The sequence below is a fragment of the Nuphar pumila genome, chromosome 3 (genome assembly GCF_984573655.1).
Source record: "Nuphar pumila chromosome 3, dmNupPumi1.hap1.1, whole genome shotgun sequence".
NCBI classification, from domain to species: domain Eukaryota; kingdom Viridiplantae; phylum Streptophyta; class Magnoliopsida; order Nymphaeales; family Nymphaeaceae; genus Nuphar; species Nuphar pumila.
In genome coordinates this window covers 3,547,525-3,566,972 of record NC_143251.1, presented here as the reverse complement: position 1 = coordinate 3,566,972, position 19,448 = coordinate 3,547,525, and the positions used below count along the sequence as shown (strand labels likewise).

Sequence of the window (19,448 nt, the reverse complement as noted above, 5' to 3'; positions counted from 1 at the left end):
TGAATCTCGATTGAAGATAAAAATGAAGGGAATTGATCCAATATGATGGTCAGACCCTGAATATGGATTTATGAAATGGATTTAAATGAAAAATCTAGGTCAAAAAATAAAATTGGATTTCGGACATTGAGTCAGAATCTATGTTTGTAAATATTAAAGAAATCTTGGATCTAGGATGAGAACATTTGAAATGGATCCTAGATTATGAAAAGAGTAAGCTGGATCTAGGATGTGAAGATAGAATTAGAAATTGGATCCTGGATCTTGGGAATTGAGGAATGGATTCGAAGATGATTGATTGGATCCTGGATATCTAATGAGATAAAAAGTAAATTAAACTCTGGATATAAACAATAGAATGAATTGGATGAAAGATCTAGATCCCAGATAAAAAATGGACATCAGATTCGACACTTGATCCAATATCTGAATTGAGATATGGATTGGATCTCGAATATAGAGAAATATCAAATAAAGGAATTGGTCTGAGTCCATATTGAGAATTGTCCCAGCTTAAAAATTGACAGAATTGATGTTTTAAGCAATATGACCAACAAATATTTTTTTTTTCGTTTTGCTCTGGAGGGTGTAGAGTAACACGGTACTGGACTGGTTTGAACTAATTTGAACTAGATAGGACTTGACTGAACTGAATTGAAAGTCAATTATACTAAGGTGAACTAAATCTGGAGCTAAAACACTACCTGGGTCGACTGAGGTTATCTCAATTTTGACTGAAATGAGCTGACATGAGCTGAAATGAAGGTCCATGAATGTGGAAAGTGACTTTGATCTAGAACTGGACCATTTGAACTCCTGATGAACTCAAATTAGACACCTGGGAATAGGATCTACTAAAATTTAACTGACTTGAAGATAACTGGATGAAATTTGAGCAAAAAATGAGCTCATTTCTTCTGAAATGAGCTAAATTTAGCCAGAATGAACAGACACTAAAGACAATATAGTCATTCAAAATTGCCCTTCTTCTCTCTCTAGTGGATTTTCTTAATGGTACTGGTTCTTTAGGTGTTTCTGGAGGTTGTTGAGTTTGAACTCAAGGAGTAAAAACTTGATTTTGTATAGTGAGATCTGAAACATTACCTTGATCTAAATTTGTGGGAACAATGTCAGGAATGAGAATTTGATCATTGTCATCCACAACTGTAGGAAGAAAAAAAGACTTCTTCAAAATCAATGGCTTTTACTTTATCACTCTCCTCAAACTTAGCACCCTCAAAGAAACAAGTGTTTTCCATTTCGAAAAAAGACTTATCCGCAAAATCATAAAACTTATAGCCCTTGGACTTTCAGAATACCTAATAAAATAGCAGCTAACCATTCTGGAATCCAGTTTCTTTTCATATGGCCTATATGGCCTAGCCTCAGCTAGACATCCCCAAATATGAAAATGTTTTAAACTAGGCTTTCGGCTTATCCATAGTTCATATGGGGTCCTGGTTACTGCTTTAGAGGGTACTCTGTTCAAAACATAGGTTGTAGTATTTAATGTTTCTCCCCAAAAAAACTCTGGTAGGGTAGAATGAAAAATCATACTCCTTACCATATTCTTAAGAGTTCTGTTTTGTCTTTCAGCAACATCATTCATGCTAGGGGTGCTTGACATAATATACTGAGAGACGATCCCACATTCCTATAGAAATTTAGCAAAAGGCCCTGGATGTTGTTCACCTGATCCATCATATCGACCATAATACTCACCACCACAGTCAGATCTTACGACCTTAATTCTTTTGCCAAGTTGGTTTTCAACTTCGGTCTTAAATGATTTGAACACATCTAGGGACTGAGACTTTTCATGAATTAAATATAGGTACCCATAACGAGAATAGTCGTCTATGAACGTAATAAAATATTATTGACCATTCCAAAAAGCTGTAGGGAAAGGTCCACAAATATACGTATGAATTAGTTTTAAGACGTCTATTCTCCTTTAGGCACCTAATTTTCTCATGTTTGTTTGTTTCCGTTTTACACACTCAACACAAACCTGAAAGTTAGTGAAATCAAGAGAATCAAGAATTTCATTTGACACAAGGCTTTCAATTCTTTGTTTAGAAATATGACCTAAGCGCTTACGCCATAACAAAGATGAATTCTCATTTGTTAATTTTTGTTTTGTACCACAAGAACTTAATTGTAAGGTTTCATTAAATGATGCAATAGTATCGAGTAAATAAATGTTATCAACTGTAGATAAAGAATCAGTCTTAATAAGATTTGAATCAAGAAACAATTTAACTTTATTGTTTTCAAATAAACAAGAATAGCCATATTTGTCTAAAATAAAAATAGAAAGCAAATTCTACCTAAAAGACGATACAACAAATGTTTCTTTTAAATCTAAATAATTTCAGTCTTTAATAACAACTTAAATGTCCCTATTGCCTCGACTTCAACTGTTTTGCCATCACCCACATAGATGAATCTTTCAACACCAATTAGTGGTCGACAACTTAGGCAACCCTGCAATGACACACTTATGTGAGTGGTAACACCAGAATCCATCCATCAAGTATGTTCGAGCACAGAAGTCAAATTAACTTTAGAACAAACCAAAGTAAGGAGCGTACCTTTCTTCTCACACTAGGCACGATACAATTGGTAGTCTTTCTTCATGTAACCACTCCCTTTGCTAAAAAAATAACTAGACTTTGGGTCATGATATCTTTTTTGTTTCTTCTACGATTGAGGATCAACTGTAGCTTCCTTAGTCCTTTTCTTTTTCTTAAACCTGTTCTTAAAGGTTACTGCCAAATGAGTACTCCCAGTCTTCTCTTGCTTCATCCTATCCTCTTCTTACACACAGTGAGATATGAGCAAATTAAGAATCTATTTTTTCTTTTGGCAGTTATAACTGACCTTAAACTGGTTGTACTGTGCAAGAAGGGATATCAAAACCAAGTACACGTGTAAGTCTTAAGACAACTCTAACCTTAGTGCCTTGAGTTTTGAAGCAAGATGAGACGTCTCCATGATGTACTCTCGAATGTTTCCTTTGCCCTTATACCTCATTGATACAAGATTCGAAAGAAGAGTACTTGTCTCTACCTTCTCATTTTTTGCAAAGCATTTTTTAATTTTTTCAAGAAAATGTTTGGCATTGACCTCTTTGGATATGGTGCCTCTGAAGGATTCTGAAATTGCACATTTCATGATCATTAGACTCATGCGATTAGATTGATCCCACTGTTCAGAGTTTTTTTATCCTTAGCAGAACTCTTATCCGTAGGAGCAGGTGGTTGATCTTTCCGTAGTGCAAGATCCAAATTCATACAACCAAGCACAATCATAACATTTTCTTTTTAGTTCTTGAAATTCAAACCGCTCAAAAAAGGGATGAAATTAATGTTTGCAGATATCATAGAAGCATATGTATTAACTGAATAAACAACAAACAAACTCACAATTAACATTCATATTCACATGCAATAACATAAAATATACATATTTAAACAATGGTGAACCCCATTACAAGATACCCAACACAACATTGATACTTAATCTTTGAAAAAAAGTGTCAACTTATAAGTGGTACTCTAAATATAGTAATCAAAATATAGACAGTCAGTCTTGTCAAACAACGAGCCTTTCTTTGGACCGACTCGTTATTCACATGGAAAACTAAATAATTGTCTCATATTCATTACTGAAAGTATACATTTAGGCTCGACCAAATAATAATCTTTATTTGGGTCGATCACTATTTGCATGAGCCGCAAATATATAGTCATCACAATATTCTAAAACAAACCAACCTGCACAATAGAGGTTACTTTGGCAACATACTAATTCGATCAATTCAATTTAAAATATCAGACCTAGAACCAGAAATAATATCATCGTTCAAATATGTCTACTTATGCATATGAATAAAATAAGACAAGCATAATAACATATATGGGTTGAAAAGTAATCGAATATCGACCCACCAGAGTGACCCATAATGAATGCCAAATAGCCCTATAAAATCCTTAATTTCTTTTTATAAGGCTTAGTGCACGGGTCCGACCAGTCGGGCCTGGCTGGACCCTCCTACGGGTTCCGAAGTAGGTCTGACCTGAATCGGGTCAGACCCTATGAACCTTGCCCGTGTGGTTGCCTCTGCAATGTGACTTCAAACCAAACTCGACCTGGGCTCACTGGACTCAGTTCAGCCCTTATAACCGAATGGGGCTGAATCGGGTTGCTGGTTTACAGCCTCCAAATGCAACCTTAGCCGATTCAGACCATGACTAAGAACCAAAGCCACAATATACTAGACCAAATCGGTCCAATGTGTTAGGGCCAATCCGACCAATACCAAGACGGTCTGCAGCAGGCGCCCAATTCAGTTTTGTATGTGATCGAACCACACTGACCAGTTGAATCGACTAAAACAAACTGCCGAACTACCCCCTGTGCAGGTAACCAAACCGACATGAAGCTAGAGCCTGTCCCGGCCTAAGACGGATATCCGGATCGACGGGCCCGACAGATTTGACAAATGGGCACTGAGCTGATCCTGGATGGTTCTAGAAGAGGTTGACGGTCCCCACCGATCGACGGCTAAGCCGAACGCTGTCTGCCGCCGGCAGAGGGCCGAACCGAAGGATGACCACCACCGACACTGAAAACAGCAGTGGCGATGGCCAGAAGCTCACCAGAGGAGGGTCGAGTCTCGCTGGCAAGATGCCAAATCCGACATGCAAAAATCGTCGGTACTGGCTGAATCTGACACGGATGTCGGTAGATAAAAAAAAAACTAGATGCCATCTGACCTCTGTCGTCCAGCAAACAAAGGAAAGGAGGGGGAACCTCCGCCACCCGTTGTTCGACGACCACAAGGTAAGAGGCAACTCTCCCATCCTCTGGTGATGGAAATCCACTGGGCACTCCATCGTCGGGCATCCCGATGAGGGTCGTCATCCACCGCTCGATGAATCGAGCAACCAACGACGCCTCCTGTCGTTTGGCGCTTGAAACAACCAATGATAGTGGCTGGGGTGGTCTGAATGCCCCACTGCCATCGTCGATTGTAGTCGACCCAGGGTCACCGATCGGTGAGTAGGGCGAACCGAATGCCCTGCTTGCCAGGTCCCTAATCCTGGTCACCCACTGGTGACAGGGGCAAGCTGAAGATCTGAGTCATCATCGCCAAGCATCGTTGAGCGTCCAATGTGGGTGAACAGTCGGGGTGTGACAACAACCCTGTCGCGATCAACAAAATAATGGAAAAGTCCTTCTCCCGATTGGCAGCCAAATGAAGGGCCCGATGGCCTTTCCTGCCTGGCAATCCAAATAGGTACAAAAACCAATGCCACCCGGCGGTGATCCGCAATCATAATGGATCATCACCGAAAAAAGAGGTGTAAAATATAAAATTTTATATTTTCAACGATTCAACAAAAACATGTGCTCTGATACCAATTGTTGGATCATAAATCTATTGAAAACTAAAACATGATCGATAACATGCTCTCGCTAAATCTTTGAAATCATAAACAAAATAAAAGCAAAAGCAAAAGCAAAAGCTATACCTGAATCCATAGCGCTTCGACTGATCGTTGACGGGTATGATCTTCTAGAACCTGTATATTTGAGTCTTTTGCTTTCCCTGAACCTAATGAGAGAGACTGAATCTCTTTCTGACTTATGGAGAATCTGAAGATGGAGGACCTTTATATAAAGTTTGGGGACCATAACCTAATGTAGTTAAGAGTCTGTCTCAACTCAACCCATTATAGAGTTTTAGATAAGGCAGGTCTTTCTACATAGTGTTTCATACCATTTGAAATACCACATGGCCCATCCAGATTAGACCACTTGAACCTAAGACAGACTTACGATGTATGGTTGAACCTATGTAGGCCCACACAATTTTCTAACAGTGATGAGTTTGAAACCCACAGGTACTCACTCTTTGTCACAAGGCTGAAGTTGGGTGTACTCTCTCATGAGCGAGTAAGACTTAGGGTTTTACAATAGTGAACTCAGTGAATGAGGCAGTTTTTTTTTTTGTTATCCAAAAAAGAAAAAAAATGTCAATTCAGTGACCATTGGTAAAAAGAATTTTTTTCATGTTAGAAAGTAAGAAACTATAAAAGAGATTTTGGAAGAAGTATAGTGCCACAGATCTGAGGCAGCGGTGGCTTGATTTTCAAACACATCGTTGTGTTCACAGTGGTTTGGACAAAAATTTGCAGGGGACAGATTGGTGGACCATGGTTGGCATAGGAACTCGTCGTCGATTCTCTGTAAATTCTAGCCATGCTCCTTTTTCAACTTTTGTCCATTGTTTAGGCAAAACTGTGGGCATCACAGGAATGGTGCTGGCAATTGGTGGCAATGAAGCCCCTACTTGGCGTTTTCTAATGTAGCAGGTCAAGTTTCCCTTTTGGACTTGGTTAGCTTGGAAAAGTTCCTTAATACAAGAAAAGCAGTCAAAAGTAGGGCCTTGCCGTGCTGCTTTGGTTCTCTCCAAATTATAGGTTCCCACTTTACTCCTAGATGTCTTTAGCATTTATCAAATTCGAAGGGGAGGATATGCCAATATGAGCTCCTCCTCGATGTGCCGTTTTTTGTCCTTATTGGCGCCTTCAGTCTTTCTTATATTTATAACCAGAAGAAACTGCACCCGGCACCAAGACCTGGTCACGCTGGCTTAGCCTGTCATACCTACAGTTGTCGTGCCTGCAACGTAAATCTCTGAGGCTAGAACCCCTGCCCACCGAGCTTATGCTATGCATTGACTTGCGCAGAAGGGCGGCGCCCTCTGTTTGGAAGCTTTTTTTTTTCAATTATATGCAAAAAAAACCAGTGGAGAAGACTTTTCTGGGGTACTTGGAGGAGTTTTAATACTGTGGACACTGAAATAGGACCACCATCAACGTGGAACCTCTTGGCCTGTATCTGAGATGTCTGAATCGTAATGGCGGATTCTTCTAGAAAAAAGAAAAGAAAAGAAAAGATATTACTTTTTAAAAAAATTTAAGGTGGGCATTGGCTTAAATGGGCTGGGCCTCGGTTGCCAAAACTAGGGTTAGGTATGGATGAGCCATGGTCCAGTCAACCAGCCGATGGCCTGTCAATGGGCTGGTCAGCCTGATCAGAAAAGGACAAGGCTGCTAAACAAGCTAAAAGAGCCTAGCTTGAGGTCTTCAAGCTTGGCTCATTCTTGTGGCAGCCTGCGTTGAGCTCGAGCTAAAGGAGCCAAGTTCAAGCAGGCTGATTTACAATAATATATATATATATATATATATATATATATATATATATATATATATATATATATATATATATATATATATATATATTATTTTAAAGCTGAAAAGTAATATATAGGATTTGAACTTCAGACTTATTGAGCGTAACTTTACTTGATTCATTTACCAAAAAAATAAAGAATTTGCATCATCTTAAAGTTATATGTATTTCTACCTAACAAGCAGGAGCTACGAGTCGAACACTTTTTTTTCATGTTCAGCTTGCTAAGCCTATTTTACGAGTTCGAATGAGCTTTTTATGAGCTGAGCCATGAGCTGCGCATCTTGTTCAGTATAGCTGCTCAAGAGAAGTTGAGGCTCTAGGCATATTTCATTGGAGGCTCATATTTTCTCCATAATTTTCTTTTTCATTGGAAGCTCTCGGCAAGTGAAACATAAGCGTTATATTTTTTTCCCATTTGAGGCCCTAGGCGGTGGCCTTAAATATCAAAGACGTCGTTCATCAGCATGCTATGTCATAGAGATACCATTTTGGCTGTCTGCAGTGACACAAGCGGACATGCCGACACTGACACGTATGATATTATTATAATAATTTAAAGTAATATTTTATTAAATTATAATTTTGTTTTAATAAAAGCTATTTTTAATGTTATAATACTCAAATTAGTTTTTTATTGATTAATTTTTTTAAAAATTCCGTGCCCTCATGTCCCATTTTCGAAACAAATTTAGAACTGTCGAGTCAAATCCGAATCTCCCATCATCGAATCCATGGATCATTGTGACATAGTCAGCATAATCCGAATCCAGCATCATAGAGTCCAAGAATCATTGTGACATAATCCACATGTTTACCTTTTCAGAAAAGATAAGGGCAGCCCACACCTACCCTTATTAAAAATACTTGCCTTTTGGGTCATTATTAGTTTATTACTGCCTTTTCCGATTATCAAGAGTCCATTCATGTTCACATAGAAGAAAGAGGAGTCTGGCTTTTTACTTTTTAGTGAGGTTGTCAATGGGCCTGGTTTACCGGGACCTAAACCGAACCAAATAACCTTATAAGGTTCATGGTAATAAATAAGAAGACTCTATTAAAACCCGGGTCCAGACCCGAAGGTTTATTGGAGGCCCTCAGCATGAGGCACATGAATGTGCCATGTTTCATTGGCGGCCCTGATCAGCATGTGAACAAAGTGACAAACGTTTTTATAGGCAATTTCTCGTTTTTCAAAAACTAGCTAGAAATTGAAAAAAATCCATAAATCTCGCATTTTTTTCAGCAAAATCTCGGCAATAAAAAAAGTAATTTAAAAATATAAAAATATTTTTATAAGAAAATATTAATAAAAATATATAAAAATAAAAATACATGATTTTTTGCAATAAATAACCATTTAAAAAGTAAATATCGTGTTTAGATCATGGTATTTATGTTTTTTTATAAATCTCGCAATATTTTGTAAATCTCGCAAGAAATTGCCGTTTTTAAACTTTCAGGCAATTTCTCACGATATTTGTCACACTGCATGTGAAATATAAGCATTATATATTTATATATATTTTCATTTGAGGCCGTAGGCAGTGGCCTCAAATATCAAAGAGACCAGCCGGCCATGATCTCGTTTGTCTGCCCTAACAGCAAGAGTTGTTCATCATAATAATATGTCATAGAGACATGCCATTTTGGCTGTGTGTCTCCAGTGACAAGAGCGGACATGCCGACACTGACCCGTATGATATTATTTTAATAATTTAAAGTAATATTTTATTATATTTTAATTTTGTTTTAATAAAGCTATTTTTTAATGTTATAATACTCAAATTAGTTTTTTATTGATTAAAAAAATTAAAAATTAAAAATTCCGTGCCCTCATGTCCCATTTTCGAAACAAATTTAGAACTGTCGAGTCAAATCCGAATCTCGCATCATCGAATCCATGGATCATTGCGACATTGTCAGCATAATCCGAATCCCGCATCACAGAGTCCAAGAATCATTCTGACATAATCAGCATGTTTACCTTATCAGAAAAGGTAAGTGCAGCCCACACCTACCCTTATTAAAAATACTTGCCTTTTGGGCTTTAGTTTAAGTCAATATTACTGCCCGTTTCCGGTTATCAAGAGTCCATTCATGTTCACATAGATGAAAGAGGATGCTGGCTTTTTACTTTTTAGTAGGGTTGTCAATGGGTCAGGATTACCCGGACGGAACCCGAACCAAACCCTATAAGGTCCGGGTATAGTTTTTCTTATAGTGGACCCAAATAAACCCAAGTCCAGACCTGTTACCATACCCAAAAATCTGATCCAAGTCTGATTCCACCTACTAAACCCGATCCGTTGACACCCTACTTTTTAGAAGGGCTAAGATGCCCAAATATTTTATAAAGTTTCTAAAAATAACCAAAAACCTTGTTAACCATCCTTTTGTTACTTAGCTGACAAAATAAATTCCATATGCAGCCTAGGTTGCCCACATGCTGGTGCACGTGTGACTTGACTTTGAACTCCCCATGGAGCATTTTTCTCTTGGCTCTGGTGGGGACTCTTTTCATTGTCCATGGCCTGCCAATAAGGTGCAGCTCCAGCATGTAAAACCAATGTTGTTAGTATCGGCATCGGCCCTGAACCGTTTGGCCAAAGATTCAAGTGAATCTGTTGGTACCGATTCTTAAGTGAATCGGCTGGTACCGATTCTTAAGCGAATCGGTCTGAATTGGCTAAAAATATATATTTCGTGTCAATCAGAATGTGACACGTCTTAAAATCATTAAAATAATATTGAAAATTAATTTTAAATAGTTTTATATTTATTAAAAAAATAGCCAATTCAGGTTAATATCGTATCAATTTTGTCCGATACTGACAACTTGTGTAAAACTATATAAGACAGCATATAGATATACGTTGTCCATCCCATGTTTTTTCTCGTACCAAATCACCATTTGATTTGATCAGTTGAGAGTGTTAAGAAGTCTCCTTAAGCATGGGGTTGGTGGACCACCCGGGGTTTGCTTTGTAGGTAGGAAAGGCATTCTGATGCAAACCCGTAACAGTAACAGGATTTGCAAGGAAATCTACCCAACTACGAATTTACATAAGATTATTTAATTATATCTAAAAAGCTAGAAATTGAAAGAAAATACAAGAAAAACTGAAAGTAATAGAAAAATTCAAATAAACTAGAAGTTGTCTCGTATACAACTCTGCTCAAACATTTAGGCCTTTCATCTCATTCCTAGCAAGGTCCTTTGTAGTAAAAAATGAGAGTATAAGGTGTCAAGCGATGGACCTTAACCAGATGCCTTAATGATCATATTCATTGTTCTCTTAACTCCCTTTCATGGTTACCAGAGAGAAAGAGAGAGCACTTGCGGGTGTTGACGAGACAAAGTTGCCTAGTATTGAGAGATTTCATGGTCCAACATATTCAAACGATAGAGGAGGGTGGCAGATTGAGGGGGGTGACTAGAGAGAGAAAAGCTTGAGAAACTTCAATATCTTATTCAATAATGTATAAAGGAAAACCCTAAACCATCTATTTATAGATGAGAGGGTTGAGATATAGTCCTTATCCAATCAACTAATCCTAAAGCATAATTTTTTTTCAAAAAAATAAATCAACTAAAGAGTCTTTCATAATTAATTAACTATAATAAGTTTCTCGATTGAAAGACATCCCTTATTATAACCCAACATTATATGCCCCTTAGATGAACCCCGTTCATTCATTGGCTTGCCTTCTCTGCTTGACACTTATTCTGCTTCTGCTTCTCCTGCCATGAACTTTGGATCTCTGACTTGTCACTCATTAGACACTTATTTTGCTTCTCTTTCTCTTGCCATTGTCATTCATTAGAGAAGTCATGTTAACTACCATGACATCAACACCCCACACACAAGTTGGAATCGTCGCCTATGGACATAAGGTCCATAATTGCGGTTAGGTTCATGCACGGTTTTAATAGCACATCACAACCTTGAATATGGTGGTTGACGTATTGTTAAAAATGTTCATGAACCTAACTACAATTGTATTTTTCGTGATAAGGCCGCTACACTTCAACACATTCATTTTGGTATTTAGAGAACATTTTTCTCTCCGCCTGCTTGATCTGGCTAGATTCAAATGTATCTTGTATGTAGATTGAATACTTAGGTTTTTATTTATCCTCGCATATCTGGTAGAGTTTGAGAAACTTCAATATCTTATTCAATAATGCATAAAGGAAAACCCTAAACCATTTATTTATAGATGAGAGGTTTGAGATATAGTCCTTAACCAATCAACCAATCATAAAGCATAAATTTTTTTCAAAAAACTAAATCAACTAAAGACTCTTTCATAATTAATTAACTACCTAATTAACTCTAATAGGCTTCTAAATTGAGAGACATTCTTTTAGTACTTTTCAGCAAGACATGCTCTTTAGGTGAACCCCGCTCATTCAAGGCTTGCCTTCTCTGCTTGACACTTGTTCTGTTTCTCCTTCTCTTGTCATGAACTTTGGATCTCTGACTTGTCACTCATTAAAGAAGTCATGTCAACTACCATGTCATCAACTTGAACTCCACACACAAGTTATAATTGTCGCCTATGAGCATGAGGTCCACAATTGGGGTTAGGTTCGTGCACAATTTTAATAGCATGTCGCAACCTCGAATACGGCGGTTGACATATTGTTAAAAATATGCATGATCCTGACCACAATTATGGATCTCATATAACCGTCTCTTTCGTGATAAGGCTGCCACACTTCAATACATTCATCTTGGTATTTAGAGAGACATTTTTCTCTTCGTATGCTTGATCTTGCCAAATTCAAATTTATCTTGGATGGGGATTGAGAACTTAGGTCCCTATTTATCCTCGCATATCTGATAATTTTTGTTGTTAAGGATGATCTCTCATCATCTTCATTGTAACATTATATTTTTTCCGTAACAACCTAAACTGGGACCTCTCAAGTTCAGGTTCATAGATGTTACTTCTCAAAGAAAATTATCAAAACAACCTCACTATAGAGCTCAATATTTTTTTTTAAACACATAGCATAAATGCAGTTTCGTCAATACTTGAGTGAATATAAAATCCAATATAACCAACATGTTCATTCAAACTAACACTGATACTAAACCACCCATGTCCATCAAGATAAAAGGTTCAAAGTACATATCCAAAATAGAAAAAAATGCAGAAATAAAAACAAAGTATCCCAAAGTACTTCAAGGTCCTGTCTTTTATAGTAGTCATCGTTAACCATGTACTTTAGATCCTTTTATCTTGATGGACATGGATGGTTTAGTATTAATGTTGGTTTGAATGGACTTATTGGTTATATTGGATTTTATTGACTAGAGTATATTTATGCCATGTGTTTTGAAAAAAAAAATTGAGCTTGGTAGTGAGGTTATTTTGGTAATTTTTTTTTTGAAAAGTAACGTCCACGCACCCCGGCTCAGAGAGGTCCTGATTTGGGTTGTTATACTTTTCTAAATAATATTTTCTTTCACTCTAAAAAAAAAAAATCATACAAGGCCATGTCAAGGCTGCAGGGCTATTTCTTCACTAAAAATGAGCCTAAAGAATTCGGACTTTTAGGAATTGTAAAAAACATGTTTGCATTATTTTATGAAAACCTCAATAGGAAGGTTACCACTGAAATTGTTTCTGTTAGTAATTTGGTTACTCTTATTATCATATTAATCTCTTCCGAGCCCACCCCACTATTCAAAAAAAAAAAATATTAAGTTTGTTTGAAATATCTACTACAGGAATTAGCACACAGTTTTTCAGTGATTGTAAATACTGCAGGCAAAGCTACCACAGCTAGGTCTTGATCTTGAGGGTGGTTTCCCCGAGTCCGGATCAGGTGCAATCAGATGCTACAAAATTTGTGCATTAAGCACTTGATTGCCCTCCATCGGACCTTGGGCCCCACAACTGACAGGCCTGTCCCCAATAGGGATGGTGATTTGGTGCTTAATGCACAAATATTTGTGCAATCATATTGCACCTGTTCTTTTCTCGGTTTCTCCGTGTAAATATAAAAAAAAGTTTGTTTGAAACAGAGTCGTTATGTATTTCCCGTCCTCTCAGGTCTGGGCAAGTCGGTTTATGTATATGAAAGTGGGATAATGTGGGGGGTATTATACCGTGGGAGGAGAATGCAGCATCCCAGTTTATCCCGCTTTTCTGGATAAAATGGGTGCACCGTTCAAGTTTTCCTGATTGAAGGCGAGCAAAGATATCACCACTTTAACGATGAATCGACTTTGGTAGCTGAGCCACACCATGACCTTCATATCATAATCAGAATAACCATGCTGACCCTGAAAAGGCCCGGGTTTACTTCGCAGGGGTGGGCCCATTAAGTGACCCAGTTTTCAGCCAGGGTTCCTTGTCATCAAAAAACAAACTTAAAACCTACAAAATTTATTTGCATCAACGAACAGTTCTCCTAATGTTTGGTATTTTTAAAAATATTTTCCACATAAATTAAAAGTTTCCAGTTTCCGCAAACCGCAAGTTCCGATCAATTCATGTATAGCAGTCAATATTTTCGGTTGTATTGCTAAGATATTACCGTTACAGTATCCGTCAATTATTTATTCAAATATCATTAATCTTTGAATTTGCTTATAATTTGTCCATGTGCAAGAGAAAATTTCCTTCTTTGGCTTCAAGTAAAATCAATCATTGCTCACTTTTTGCTTTATTTGCTCCAGAGGCCTTAAAAAGTCACATTTCAACTTGCAAAGTTTGATTTATAAGATTTTTAAAGCAATTTTTTTTGTTAAAAAATAGTCCGGATTGTGGTGTCCACTGGGTTCAGCCAATTGTCACAAGGGGAAGGACACTCCTTTCATATGTAAGCCACACAGAGTTTTGATGAATTTAAAGATATGTTATTGGAGATTTGGTGGCATTCTTTGTGTAGCCATTATTGCAGGTTATTTTGAAAGGGCTGATAAATGAGTTTTCAGAGCAATGTTGTCAAAATCGGTTCAACAAGCAAGTCGGTTTCTCAAAAGGGCCATATAAATCTGTCCGAATCAAATCGGTTTTGAATCGGGTTATTTAAAAGAATACTTATTATCTAATTTTATTTTTTATTGAACATATATTTGAATCGATTCAGAGTAGAATCAGCCTAATTCGGACTGGCCGATTTTTGGAAATGGCCGAATCAGCCTCTGTTTCATTTCATTAAGGGGCACGATCCGATCTGCATCAGCTGATCCAGATCGTTTCAGATCGGCTTTGAGTTAATCAGAATTAACCATAGGTTTGAGAAAACCAAGATATACATTACTCCCACAGTAGCAAGTGCATTGTGGTTGGTGAAGGTGGCATCAACACCTTCAAATTGTAAGTATGTTCTCTGAGAGAAGAGATTAAAAAATATTGTCATCCTTATGGTGGCCTTAACGGTTTGATGGCAGGCAAGGTGACATAGGTTCTAAGATTTTGAGTTTTGACAAGCAGGGGCATTGCTTTCTTGCACAATGTGAGCACCAGAAAAATTCAATTCAGTGGTGCAAGTAGGAGAAGTTGGTCTATATCTGGGTGAGCCAACACTCGGGATGGTAATGTCATTGACAGATCTGTTCAATAAGCTCAAGGATGTGAGCCATGTACATCATCTACTGAAACCGACACAATCGGTGGAGCCTGAGTTGGATTGCTGTAACATCTTGTCTGTGCCTGGGCAGGGTCGGATCCATGCATGTCACCTACTGTCCTCTAGAACAGTGTCAGAACCAGACGTGTGAGCTTATGATACAGGGTTGGATGTGGCTTGCAGTTTGTACATTGCCATCCCAGAGTTGGATGCTGAAACATGGAGTCCCAACCTAAAACGCTTTTAACTAATGGGTCATCAAACTACCTAATTGTGTGGTGCACTGTGTATAGTGATATGAGCTGTGGTAATATGGTTGAGAGAGTTTTAGGCATCCTTGAAAGGCAAACATGACAGAATGTAAAGTTTTTGGCAGAAGTGAGTTGCTTCTCATCTGAGGGGTGCATACCATATAAGATTTTAGGAGGGAAATTTACCGCAAGGTGGATGGCGATCGATGAAGTAGGATAACAAAACCCAACCACCACCACGTTGTAAACAATTCATATCTAAAACCCGGAGAGATTCTTGAAGCCATGTGGTTTCCTGCATAATGATGTGTAAAACAGAGTTGCCTTTTGACAATCCAAGTCTTATTAGGTATGGCCCACAATTCAATGGTGAAATCAGCGAAAGATGCTTTCTTGCATCTGCAACAAAATTGACAATCCAAGTCTTATTAGGTATGTGCTCCATACAACAGATTCTCTTTAATTGAAAAACATTATCAGATTGGAGTGTCTGGATCTCATAAAATGAAAGAAAATACTGAATTGTGTTACTAGAATTTTTGGGGAGAACGGGGTGTAATATCCAGAATTTTTTGATAGTTGAAGGCATCTACAGTTAGGGTAATTACAAAATTGACTAGCAGCAAAATTTTAGACTGCAATTCCCAGTCAATGGGACAAAATATCCATGTCATGAAAAAAGAAAGAATGCCCGAGCTTTATTGGACTGCAATACAAGTTCCAAACCTCCAAGTTCCCTCAGACTTCTTCCACTTAATCAGGCATTCAAGAAAACCCTTCACCTGAAAACCAAAATATCGCATTACTTACATCAGAAACAGATCAAGAAACACAGTGAAGCTGAAAAATATGTTATCAGTGTAGTGACCACACAATTTGGCCTGGACTACATACATCCAGGTGGTTGTGACTGCTATAATTCCAAGAACTTGAGAAACATGGTTTGTTTGCCTTGAGTCTCAACTAGCCACATGGCTTTCAAGTTTCAAACCAATACCTACAGTTTGCAGGGACTCGGACAAATTTGCTTTAGTACATTAGAACTGGACTTGCCAAGTTCTAGGGCATTGCAGTGTCTTTAAACTTCACTGGAAGTGCTATGCAAACTAAACATCTGCAGGGTATACCTCAGTTGGATCTTTAAGAGTGTAGAAAGCACTGGTTTCCTTAGGCACTGCAGATACCAATATGCCAAAGCCTTCATGTTTTGCTCGCAACACATTGAAAGCATCTTCATCAGTTCGGTCATCTCCAATGTATATGGGAAGCACATCATGACAATTGGCAAGCCCTGTAAGAACAAAGGTTTCAACTTTCAATAACCATGAGCAGGTAATTAATGGCTATACATAACACATGCATTCATCGGTGTGTGTCACAGAGAGAGAGAGAGAGAGAGAGAGTAATTGATGCTTCATCACCATCCAACTACAACGGATAAAAAATAGCATTCTCAAAGTGTTTACCGAGTTCTTCCATTTTAAGAAGGTATGGTGTTTTTGTAAATAAATTCATGATTATCACTTGAACTTGTAAATCACTTTAATGAATTTTCAATGTGTGTGTCCGTGCAAGTATATGTGTGTGTTTTATATACGTAAGAGTAAGAACAAGATTATCTTATTCTAAAGATTACCAAGTGACTCCATGAAAAATTCAACAGCTTTTCCCTTATCCCACTTTATGTTTGGACGAACTTCTAATACCTGTATGAAATTTATGTCAAGGAGAGGAAAGCTCAGAAATTAAAATGATCAACAAGAATGAATGAAATATTAACATATACGCAAGTGATTTCATGAGGCTTCGAGTGCTGACCTTGCGGCCATGAGTCAATCGCAATCTAGGGTATTCTTGAAGAATGGTGAATACATTTTGAGCAACCACGTTCCATTTCTGGTAACAATAGATAACAATATTCTTCATTTTGTGTACGCGAGTGAGAAACAAATGAAGTGTTAGAACACTATATTAGCAACAGATCAATACCTCCTCGTTGACACAGCGATAATGTACAGAAACACAGAACTTGTTATTCTCAACCTTCACGCCATCAATTCCTCTAGTACTTTCCAGTAGAGATTTGAAAACCTGTTCAACATTCAATATTTCTATGAGGAAAATATTTAATGTAGCTTTTGAAGCCAAATGATTTTGCATTCAGAATTTTTTCAACTAAAAATATTTTCAAGTCAGATTTTTTGGCATGACTACCTCATCAATCAGTGGTAAAAACTCCTTGGCAGGCTGGAATAGATTTACTTCCTTTGCCTGAATAAATGAACCAATGACATTTGTTAGCTACATGGGGACAATGAATATTATAAAATAGATATCACAAGCTGCATTGTATTCAAAATCATTCTGCATTTGATACATAGTTATAACAATTGTATGGAGTGCACACTTGTTAAAGCCTTACCTACCCTTGTGTTAATACTATAGCAGCAAGTGAAACCACAAGAGTTTCACTAAAAGCAAGTCATAAGTTCTGATCTGTTTGTGAAGCAGGAAACTCTACTCAAGAAGAGCCTTGGTTGAGAGCAATAAGAAAGGTAATATTTTATAGGAATCATTTACTGACCTGCTTGTATATGGAAGTATCACAACCATGATGACAACTATCAACTGTGGAAGTATTTTCTGGTACCATAATGTCCATTCCATGGCTTCCCGCATAATATAGTTCAGCTAATCCAACAAATTCACAAACCTGAAAAATATTCAAGGTCAAAACAGCACATATGCTAAATTAAGAAACATTGTTATAACCTTATTTGATTGAAACTTGGTTGAGAGATAAACCTGATCACGACGTCTACCACTTATTATAACAGTAGGAAACAGTGTCGCAGCTTCACGCACGACAGGACGCATCTGCATAGTAGGTAAATAAAGAAGTAAAAAATACAATCTTACAACTTTGAATGGAAATCATAACCTTATTGCAGTAGAATTTACCCCATCTAATATGAAGGCACAATCTGGATCATCCACGATAGGTGACAAAGTTCCATCATAGTCCAGAAACAATATTATCCTTTTTCCTTTTGCCTTATTTGTGATCGTCTCAAAGGAGCTAAGGGCAGATGTGCATTGTATCTGTGGATAAAAAAAAAGATAAACTCTTCACTTGGAGAGAAAAGAAAAAGAAAAAAGATGAAAAGGAAAAGAAACTATCCAAGAACATCTAAATGAAGAAACTTGCCTGCCATGGATGAAACACTGCATCATGTTCGGCAGGATCATCTGTTGGGAGGTATCTACGAGGGGGTGAAGAAGCTTTCATTGCATCAAGCAACCCATTTGAAGGGACATCCTCAAGGTTGCTTGGCCGGTGTTTCTTCCTACTGAATCCCGAATAATGACCGCCAGGAACACCCGATGCATAAGTTGTAGTTGATGAATAAGGAATCAAGTTACAGGAGACGCCTAACCTAGATTTCGTTAGAGGTGTAGGATCTGTAAGCACTGGGGATGTTTGATTTGACTTCACATCCATTTCCAGAACAAAGAATCCGATATTAATCAATATCTGGTTTTCTCTCTATCAGTAATGATGGAGCAGAGTTTACTCCTCTAATGCTATATTCTGCAGCCTTATGCTTTATCCACAGAAAATCAGTGTATCAAACTTCCAATGTCTTCATTGTCATGCAATCACCTAATGAATCAGCAGCCTCCAGTAAACTGCAACTGGAGGTGTATCAAAATTCGTTACTGACCATGATGAAACTCTTCATGTCTACAATAAACATTGTCCTGCATGTATAATTTCTAGTAAGCTAAACAAGGGCTCTCAAAAGAATGCTAGATTTGGAATCTGAATTGCTCTTTTCAAATGTCATACTAAATCTGTATTGCAATTGCCCGCCACCAAATAAGCCAGGTAGCTTATTTTACCATGCTATGAGGCACAAGTTGCATAGAGCAAGGGCTTCACACATAAAACAGCTTCAAGTTTACTAGCAGTTTCAAGTAATGAACAATGAAGCAAAACGTAGCAATTGAAATATGCAGGGCACAACCAAAGAGGAAATCATACTTCGCCCAATCTAGAAACAATTGTAGAGCTGAGAGCAATGAAAAACAGTGTAACTCACTCTGGGTTATGAACTGAACTCAGAGACAGATCAGATCTAGAAGAGACAAAAGAAGGAAGAATGTCATGAATAGCATGACGATAGGATGAGAGGAATTTGCATGAGTTGTGAACAGATATGGAGCTTCCAGATCCTGAAAACGGATAAGAAAGGAGTTTCTGATATGTTGACAATAGGAGAAAAGGATTCACACCAGGACCACTTTCTCGTTATGTTTCTTTTTCTTCTTTTTAA

At 37.7% G+C, this 19,448-nt stretch overlaps 1 protein-coding gene across 1 annotated transcript; it reads right to left on the bottom strand.

The window, feature by feature from the left end:
- Positions 1 to 15,647: 15,647 nt before the first annotated feature.
- On the bottom strand, positions 15,648 to 18,860 carry LOC149841670 (trehalose-phosphate phosphatase A-like). Its single transcript, XM_090001109.1, has 10 exons — positions 18,320 to 18,860; positions 18,073 to 18,213; positions 17,917 to 17,988; positions 17,696 to 17,824; positions 17,326 to 17,382; positions 17,101 to 17,202; positions 16,930 to 17,007; positions 16,748 to 16,817; positions 16,239 to 16,402; positions 15,648 to 15,893 (listed from the first exon to the last, which is right to left on the bottom strand). The coding sequence occupies exons 1-10, from the start codon at positions 18,611 to 18,613 to the stop codon at positions 15,810 to 15,812; spliced, it is 1,191 nt and encodes a 396-aa protein (XP_089857235.1). The 5' UTR covers positions 18,614 to 18,860; the 3' UTR covers positions 15,648 to 15,809.
- Positions 18,861 to 19,448: the final 588 nt, after the last annotated feature.

Coding starts and splice junctions, on each gene's coding strand:
- LOC149841670 (XM_090001109.1), bottom strand. CDS start 18,613: ATGGATGTGAAGTCAAATCAAACATCCCCAGTGCTTACAGATCCTACA. Junction 17,989..18,072: donor GTGCCTTCATATTAGATGGG/GTAAATTCTACT, acceptor CCTACTATGCAG/ATGCGTCCTGTCGTGCGTGA. Junction 16,403..16,747: donor ATTTTTCATGGAGTCACTTG/GTAATCTTTAGA, acceptor TTGTTCTTACAG/GGCTTGCCAATTGTCATGAT.